This window comes from Mauremys reevesii, linkage group 1, assembly GCF_016161935.1.
Source record: "Mauremys reevesii isolate NIE-2019 linkage group 1, ASM1616193v1, whole genome shotgun sequence".
Classification (NCBI taxonomy): domain Eukaryota; kingdom Metazoa; phylum Chordata; order Testudines; family Geoemydidae; genus Mauremys; species Mauremys reevesii.
The window spans coordinates 5,562,138-5,571,928 of record NC_052623.1 but is presented as its reverse complement, the minus strand read 5'-3'; the positions used below and the strand labels follow the sequence as shown (position 1 = coordinate 5,571,928).

Genomic DNA, 9,791 nt, shown 5'->3' with positions numbered 1-9,791 from the left:
AACTACATCTTAGCCTGTCACAGTAGGAGAAGGCCATTCCACAGACAGTGATTTTGATTCTTTCTTTTATGCCTCTATAACTAGCTAAGTGATAAGAATACACCTAAATTCTTAAAGTCCAGGCCTTTGCAGACAGGCCTGAATATCTATATCCTAACAGTGAGAATAAGGGTGGGTGACTTTTGCTGAGACCCTCGAGGGCAAGTGAGAAGGCTCCAGCTGCCTGCACATATGTAATGGCCATTGCCATTGATAATCTGAGACCCAGGATGGGGATACGACCAACTAACACTTTGTCTGGAAAGTGAGACAAAGACCAGGTGGAGGGGCAACAGGTGTGTCAGAGGTCTGATCACTGGAAGCTGGGCAGTCTTCCATGGGGGACTCTTCAGAGAGATTCTAGGACATCTGGCCCGGGGTGCCCCTAGGACGTTCCCTTCTGCTGTTTTCTGGACCGGTGATCTGCTAGGTCACTCCACTCCTCCACTCTGGGAGCCAGCCTGACCCTGCTCTGCTGTGAGAACCCCACTCTGGGCTGGTTCTGCACAGCCTCTGCCATGCAAGCTGCTGCTTGGATTGTGCAACCGAATGACACCAGGCTGGCTTGTTGCCGTTCAGCCAGCCTCTCCCCTTTGGTCAGCACTTTATTTTTTATATTGTATTTTGTTTTTATTTTTGTTTCTTTCATAACTAACTCTGATCTTTATGCTGCTGCTTATAATCATTTCCAATCTATCTTCTGTAGTTAATACATTTTATTTATATTTTACCTAAAACATGTGTTTTGGTTCAAGTGCTTGGTAAATCTCAGCTCAGGTTAAAGAGGTTGCCATGTGTGCTCTCCACATCAAAGGAGGTGTGGACTGGGTAATTGTGACATTCCCCTGGTGTTATCTGGGACCGGGGGACGGGCCTTGTGGAAAGAGGCAGGGCAGGGGGCTGGACCTTAGCGAATGGCGGGGGAGGGCAGGTGGCCCCTGGAGTCCAGTTACCAGCAATTACAAATATTGAAATCCTGTAAGGTAGTGAGTTGTACACAGATATATGCCTCTCTCTCACTCTGACACAGCACAGTAAGGCCAGGAAAGGATTTAATTAAATCAATGTCACTTTGACTTTCCAGTCACTGATTCAGGGAAGAGGGCTCAGCACCATGTCACCAGCGAACTCTGCATGGAGCTCAGTCTCAGAGTAAGAGCACCTTGAGAAAACTTTAGGCCGCTTTATATATAAAAAGCCGGAGCAGCCTGTCCTGGATCTGTTTGGTTCTAACTCCATAGATGATGGGGTTTAGCACAGGGGAAATCAAGATATATACATTGCCAATGAGAGCATAGAAATGCCCAGGCACATTCTGGCTAAACCGGTACATGAGGGAGATGAAGACAGCAGGGATGTAAAAGGCTAAAATAACAAAGAGGTGGGAGATGCAGGTCCCAAAAGTCTTGACTTGGGCATCCTTTGTGGGGAGGCTGAAGATGGCCCTGAGGATCTGGATATAGGACAGGGCGATAAAAAACATATCCAGACCGTTCACACAGAATTGCGCAAAGAGGCCGTAGTAACTACTGATGCGGGTGTCGGCGCAGGCCAGCTTCACCAAGGCCATATGCATGCAGTATGGCTTGGGGATTATGTTGGTTGTGCAATATGGCCACTGGCTAGCCAGGATGGGAAAGGGCAGTACAACCGTGCCGCCACGCAGCACCACGGCCAGGCCAATCTTGGCCACAACGGGGTTTGTCAGGATGGTGGAATATCTCAGGGGATGGCAGATGGCCACGTAGCGATCCAAAGCCATGGCCACGAGGATCCCAGACTCCATCCCTAAGATGCAGTGAATGAAGTACATCTGGGTAAGGCAGGCACTGAAACCGATCTCCCTGGAATTGAACCAGAAGATGCTCAGCATTTTGGGCAGGATGGACGTGGACAGGACCAGGTCGGTTATGGCCAGCATGCAGAGGAAATAGTACATGGGCCCATGGAGGCTCGGCTCTGTCTTCACAATGAACAGGATGATGCAGTTCCCCAGGATGGCTATGACGTACATGGCGCAGAAGGGGATGGAGATCCAGACATGTGCCACCTCCAGGCCAGGAATGCCCAGCAGGATGAAGGTGGAGGGGTTGGTGAAGTCGGTTGTGTTGGAATCTGACATGGAGAGGAAGAAGGTGTCCAACTCTGAGGTAGAACAGTGTCTCCTGCTCGTACCTTATGTTCTCCTGACTTCCTGTATGTGCCCAGGGTCTAGGGTGATGGTTGCAGTACAAGTGCCTGGATGGAGAGACAATGTTAAAATATGAGACACTCCATGCACTCCTGGAGGCTGTTCTCATGGGTGAAGCAGATTGGTCGCATTTCACACACTGAAAAATGATATTTTCATTATTCAGATTAATGAATTATGAACACATGACCTTAGTAATACCAATTCCATATGTTATGGCCATCCCTGCCTCAATAATTCCAACACATCGTGGTGGGGGAACCTTTAATAGGCCCCAGCAGTAAATGCAAGTGTGGTTACTCATTATTCATCATTGTTCCTTAGGCCTTGTCTACACTGCCAAGGTCTCTGCCAAAAAGGAGCTTTTGGCAAAGAAACAGAGGAGGTGTATACACTACAGAGCCACTTTTGATGACGGAACTCCACAGTTTCAGTGAAATAATAAAATCACCTTGACAAGAGTTTTAAGGCTTTTAACTCAAAAGGCTTGTCACTGAAGTGCCAGTGTAGAAACATGTGCTTGATTTTATCTCTGTAATTGGCGTCTGGAAGGTGTCCCACATTACCTAACCTGACCGCTCTGGTCAACAATTTCAACTCCTCTGCCCTGCATTGAGGTAAACACCTTAGCGCCTCCCCCTTTAAAGGACTGGGAATTTTGAAACTCCCCTTCCTGCTTGCTCAGCGTGCAGAGCTCACATCACATCTTCCCAGGTGGCCATGGCAGCTCCACACAGCAAATGCTCTCCTGCTTAAGCCACTGCGGAGCTGCTGAATCTGCTCAGTATTTGAGGAGAGGAGGCCGTGCAGTCCCAGCCGTGCTTCAGCCATAGGAATGTCAATACGTACGGGCAGATTTAATGTAGCTTGTGGGAAAAGAGCTGTGATCAGGACACACTGCAGTGCACAGAAAATGTAAAGGAGCTGAGGCATGCGCACCAGGAGGATCACAAAATGGAGGTTGTTAAGTATATTAAGAAAATAGAAATATTAGAAAAGGTATAGGCCTAGAAATAGAAATAGAAAGAAATAGAAAGTAATGCTAGAAAAGATTTATGCTAATTCCTAGAGGCAGAAAGGAAACTTTTTAATGAACAATGTGAGTACAGACCAGACCCTTTGTCTTCAGGACACTGAAAATCAATCAGGTTTTTAAAAGATGAACTTTATTTATAAGGAAAAAAATAAAAGAATCACACCTACAAAATCAGGATGGAAGGTAACTTTACAGGGTAATTCATAGAAGGTAGATGTGTTCAAGAAATCTTTTTGTTCTGCATTTGATAGAATAACCACAACAGATGATTAAATACATTCCAGTCCATTAGCTGTCAAGGAGGATATTAAACAGCATCTACAGTAGAACCTTAGAGTTACAAACACCAGAGTTACCAACTGTTATCAACCATACACCTAAATCAAAACGAGAAGTACACAATCAGGCAGCAAAAAGCCCCCTCCCCACCCAAAAACAAAAGAAGAAGAAGAAGAGGCAAATACAGAAGAGTTCTGTGTTAAATATAACCTATTTTTAAAAAGGAAAGTTTTAAAAAAAGATTTGATGACGTTAGGAAAGAATAGAAAAGCTGCTATGGGACTAGTTAAAAAAAATGCCAGGAATAATGAATGCCATGCAACAACAGGGTGTATGGAAAACAAGTCTTGTCGAATAAGCCCAATTTCATCCTTTCATGAGAGGACATGTTTGCTTGATCAAGATCAATACAGTCAAATGCAAAATTTTTCTTTCGGAACAGGGAATTCAGGCCAGACCCACGGACTAGGGCTTGGCTACATAAACAGGGGAGTGGTGAGTTGGAGCAGGGGAAGGATTTTACCTCTGCACATGGCATCCAGTTCTGAGGTCCACATTATAAAAAGGATGTTGAAAAATTCGAGAGGGTCCAAAAAAAAGCCACTAAAATGATTTGAGGCTGAAGAAAATGCCAGTTAGGGAGAGAGACCTAAGGACCTTCATCTATTTATCTTACGCAAAAGACGATCAAGCAGAGACTTACATGGGGAGAAAACCTTGAGCAGTAAAGGGCTCTGTAATCTAGTGGGGAAAGGCAGAGCAAGGCCCAATGGCTGGAGGCTGAAGCCAGACAAATTCCAGTTGGAAATAAGGACTCAATGTTTAGCTCTGAGGGTAAATAAACTTTGGAATAAATTGCGAAGTGATGTGGTGGATTCTCCAACTCCCGATTGCTGGAGATCCAGACTGGATGTGTTTCAGTGTAGACACTACTTACCCCGATCTCAGGGGTTCCCCGTCAGTGTAAGTAACCCACCCCCCTGAGAGGTGGTAGCTAGGTTGATGAAGAATTCTTCGGTAGACCTCATGCTGTCGACACCAGTGTTAGGTTGATATAGCTGCATCTCTCAGGGATGTCAATTTTTTTGCTATTGAAATAAAAGCAAAAGCAATTTTCCATTGCGTTACCAGATGCATAGCATGCAAGTCATGGGAGGTGATAGGACCGCTCTACTCAGTGTTGTTTAGGCCTCAGTTGGAGTACTGTGTCCAGTTTGGGTCTCCAATGTATAAGAAGGATTTAGGGAAATTGGAAAGGATTCAGAGGTGAGAGACAAGGATGATTGAAAGGATGGAATACGAGGCATATGAGCAAAGGCTAAAGGAAGTGGGTATGCTTAGTTTTGAAAAGAGGAGATTAAGGGGTCACATGACAGTGGTTTTAAGATATTGAAAGGCTGCCATAAAAAAGCTGGAGAAAAGATTTAGATGAAATCTCAGGAAAAAAACTTCCTAACTGTAAGAACAGGAGGACAATGGAACAGACACCTTGGGATCTTGTGGAAACTCCTTCACAGGAGGTTTTCCAAAGGAGGGTAGATAGCCATCTCTCTGCGATGATTTAGACAGAACAAATCCAGCATCTTGGCAGTAGGTTAGAGTAGATGACCCTTGTGGTCCCTCCTCACCCTGTGGCTCTCTGATTTCATGATGTAAAATCCGAGGGTAGACCAGGTTTAGTCAATCACAAGTTATTGAGCTCAATAAAGGGGTAAACGGTGAAATTTAATGGCCTGTGTTATACAGGAATTCAGGTTGGATGTTCAGATGGTCCCTTCTGGCCTTAAAACCTATGAATCTATAGATAAAGAAAGTAGATCAGGCATTTCTATGTACTGTCCCTCACAACACTTGAACAAGGGAACATTCAATTCCACTGATACATAATACACGTTTGGCCTGTGGTTCTCCTTGCCACAGACATTGTTGGAGCAAAGAGCTTATCTGAATGGGAGGCAGAAATGGATTGACCATTACAGGTATTCCTGGCACCACCGTTAGTTAAGACTATCTGACACATTCAATTTGGAGAGCACATTTTCAGTTGCTTATAGGTTTGCCAAACATTTACCATTTGGACTGAAATTTCTCACGCTGGGTGTCTACATCCGGATTAATTGTGTTTTGAAAGTTTCAGGCAGAATGGTTGGGCCAATTTATCAAATGAAGCTAGGAGAAGATATGTTTTGTCCAGGTTGAAAAATTCATATAACTGTTCCAGGGAGGAGCCCGTGCTTTACAGCAGATAAAGATCAGATAACAGCTCCTCCTCCTCCCCGTCCCACCCCCCATTAACAGCCAGGAACCTACTTTGCAAGAGGAGGAGGTGACAGAGTCGGAGGATTAATTTTTACTCATTTCTCACTCCAAGGGGATTTTTTCCCCAGTGGGGCCTGAGCAATCTACTGGTCACGGCCTCTGAATTTGGCCTTGACTTGGGCATCCACGAACACCTTTCACCATGACGTGTGCACTGTGCCAATGAGACAAAGCCACGCTGGGGCTAGAGGCCATCAGCCAGGGACGGGAGGCACAGCAAAGAGGCACATTTTGGCCCATGATACTGGAGCAAACTCATCTCCTCTGGCCAGGGCCCTGGGATGTTTAATGGCTGTGCAGAGTGGACAGGACCCCAGACCTATTCTCTATCCCATCACGCCCATGTTGAACTGGGTTTGTCGAACAGCAAGACATGGGTACCTGTGGATTCTGAGATGGAAGCGTCTTCCCTGGGAATCCCCCTCAGGTAGCCGTGTCCCACACCTCTCTCACTCCAGCATCTGCAGCAACATCCCACACCGAGAGCTGACAGGGGTGTGCACTGTTTATAATGTAGCTCTGTGCAATCCCAGTGGGGTTCGCTCAGCCTCTAGGGGAGACGTGGCATCTGGATGTAAACAGGCTGGACAACGGAGACCCTCTAGCAAGTGTCTTTCTTTCCCTGTCTGCACTTCTGTGCTGTTTGTCCAGTTTTAGGAGTAAAAAGTAATTAGGACATTCCCAAAGGGAAATGAGTCAAACAGACTTTAATTGCTCTGTGTATTTGTGTATATTTGAAAATTACAGTTGATTAATAAGACAACTAGGGATAATGCTAGATCTGCATAGGGACTGATACCCTGTAAATGCGCAGGAGGCACAAATAATTTCTATAGGCACACGCGGTTGTTGCTAAGGATCAGAGATCAGTAATTCTCACTAGTAACTATGATCAGAAAGTGTAGCAATTTTCATTGAAGTGTCTTCAACAAACCTAGCAAAGGAAAGTCACCACAAACATAGCCTCATAATTCATATAGGTAAACTGAGGCACAGGGAGAGGTGACTTGAGCAAAGTCACACAGAGAATGACCGACAGAACCCAGGAGTCCGGACTTCCTTGGCATAACCACCATAAGCACGCTTTCTCTGTCAGTAACTGAGTGTGGGACGGAGCATACTGCAACCCCCATATTCCTCATTTTCATATAATAGTGATCTTATGTATAAAGCATGTCTTGTAAGGTATCAGGGGAAAGGTTATGATCTGATGAAAGTCATTTCTCTATCCATATATGTGTATCATTAATGCATATGAAGTTATGAGAATTGTGTTGTGAGATGGTCAGAAAAACATGCTGTAAGTTCGGGATTCAGCCAGATATTAGCTCCCCAGCAGCAACAGCAAACAAATTAACCAACGCCTGGACAGGGTGTCAAACAACCCATCACCAGCCATTCTCCAGCAACGAATCTTGCCTGGAGACTCAGCAATGCCTCCAGACATGCCTGGACTTGTGTTCTCCCAGCACATGGACTGAGGGTATAAAACAGGCAGAGTGGACACATACAGGCCCCTTCTCCAGTCTCACCTATGCTGCAAGCAACCAAGACACTGAGAAGACAAGACTCCAACAGGGGAGATTGGCCCAGGTTTAAGGAACAAACCTGTATATTAAGGCCTGCAATATCCAGTGGGGTGAGAAAAACTGCTTCATCTCGATGTTGCCCAGTCTAATAGGGTTGAGAGTTTAGACTGCGCGCTTATATTTTATTTTAGTTTCACTAAATCCGACTTGTTATTCTTTGACAGTAAAATCACTTAAAATCTATCTTTCATAGTTTAAAAAATGGTTTGTTTATTCTACCTGAAGCAGCATGTTTGGTTTGAAATCTGGGAGAGACGCCCCTTGGGATAACAAAGCTGGTACATATAAATTTCATTGTTAAATTGACAAACTCATAGAAGCTTGCAGTGTCCAGCGGGCATAACTGGACACTGCAAGAAGGAGGTTCCTAGGGCTGTGCCTCGGAGCGGAGATATTGGCTAGTGTCATTCGGTCGCACCATCCAAGCAGCAGCTTACATGGCAGAGGCTGTGTGTGAACAGCCCGGGAGTGGGGGTTCTCACAGCAGAGCAGAGTAAAGCTGGGTTCCAGAATCAAGGATTGGAGTGACCTAGCAGATCACTGGTCTGCATAACACCGGAGGGGAACGTCACACTGAGTGCATTACAAGAGGAAATGGACTCTTGCTTTATCAGGGCCTGTTTTTTGGGTGGGTGTGACGGACTCCTCAGGATGCAAACTGGAACTGAAGTACTGCCAAGCCTTTTGGCATAACAATCTGGGCCCCTCTCACACTATAAGGCTGTGCCAAGCTGCAGTCCTCTCCAGGTCTTGCACTTACACAGCCACACACACAGACAGAGACACACCCAGCTGCAGTTACATGAATGCTTTCACTAGCCACTCATGAACCAACAATAGAGAGGCTCCTGCCAGTTCCCCCACAGCTCCCCAGCCTAGGACCCCAGAGCTGTATCGTCTTCCCCTTGTCAGAAGCCTGACCAGTGTAAGTTTATTACTCAGTCCAGCCCTCCCTCAATGTGGAGAGGACAATGCACCAGCCGCTTTTCCTGAGCAGATTTCACTTTTGCATTTCAAACAACACACTGTTTTGGGTAACAAAAATCTATAAAACAAATTTACTAAGTACAGAATGATAGATTTTAAGTCATTTTAAGTTATAGCGAACAGATTAAAATTGGTTACTAAGAAAAAATATCACAATCTAAGTTCTGTACACTAGACAGGCTTTGAATCAAGAAGTGTCTCTCCCGGATGATACAAACAGTCCAGAAATCTTCCATAAACAGACTAGAAATCCCTTCAGCTTGGGCCAACATCCCCAGTTCAGTGCTTGTTCCTAAGGTGTTTCCAGGTGTGGAGTTGTGGGGGGAGTGAGGCCAAGTGATGATGACGCTTCCCACAAACTGGAGGTCAGTGTCACATGAGCTGGTCACATGCCCTTGCCTGTATCGGTGAGTCATAGCAGGGGCTATGACCCATATCCTGGCTACAACGTTCAGAGAAAAGTCGATCAGGGGGTGATAAGCTTCTTCTAAAGCCTCCTGTGTTTCTTAATGGGCCAGTACCTTGAATGCTTCATCCACAATGTGCTGGCTAGACTGGAGGTAAACTACATTGTGGGTGTTACCCAGGATCAAACACATTTGAAATATTGGTACATAGGCAATATTCATAACTTCAGGTTAAAAAAAAGAGATACATACATACAACTAGGGTAATCACATTCAGCACATCATAGCTTACATGCCATACTTTATATAAAACACCTCATAATTGTGTCACTGGTAAATATGGGGGTTCCAGGACGTTGCTTTGGGGCACAGAGAGTCACACCTTGCCCCTTAGTTTACTGCAGGAGTGGTAGTCACTGACTAATGCGGAGGCAGAGTGCCCAGAGCCCTCTGTAGGTTTGGAACATCCAGCTCCCAAGTATTGCAAATAGTGTAGTGTTAGCCACAGCGCACTTCCAAAGCTCTGGGTACCTTTTAATTCTTTCTAGATCAGCCTAGTGATCTCAAAAGCCAGCAAGTGCCTTCTCTGGGTCACCAGAAAACCTCTCTTTGTAGCTGTGCAGCATTGTTAACCATTGTGTTTTCCAGCTAGTGATAAGTCAGTACAGGTATTCATCACTGCCATGAGGTGGTGAGCCTCCTCCCATTGGGCTTTCCCTGCGATCCCCACTGCAAGCACTGGGACCTTCTCCCCCCGTTTCCTAGAGAGTTGTGAGCTGTGCTGTCTGGGCTCAGGGGTGTGTCTTTTCTCAGCAGCCCTTTCATATCTGCTTTCTGTGTCGTGCCAGTGCAGGGAATTAACTCCTCCCCTCTGTCTGGTGGGCCATTAGCATTCTCACAAACAACTGTCTCTTCAGTAGGGTCTACAGAGAGAGAGTGTTGGC

The 9,791-nt window shown here is 45.6% G+C and overlaps 1 protein-coding gene across 1 annotated transcript; it reads right to left on the bottom strand.

Moving 5' to 3' along the window:
• Positions 1–1,213: 1,213 nt before the first annotated feature.
• Positions 1,214–2,161, bottom strand: LOC120387617 (olfactory receptor 51E2-like). Its single transcript, XM_039508539.1, has one exon. The coding sequence runs from the start codon at positions 2,159–2,161 to the stop codon at positions 1,214–1,216; it is 948 nt and encodes a 315-aa protein (XP_039364473.1).
• Between the last annotated feature and the right edge of the window lie 7,630 nt (positions 2,162–9,791).

Excerpts from the sequence above, each read along its gene's own strand:
- LOC120387617 (XM_039508539.1), bottom strand. The coding sequence starts at position 2,161 with ATGTCAGATTCCAACACAACCGACTTCACCAACCCCTCCACCTTCATC.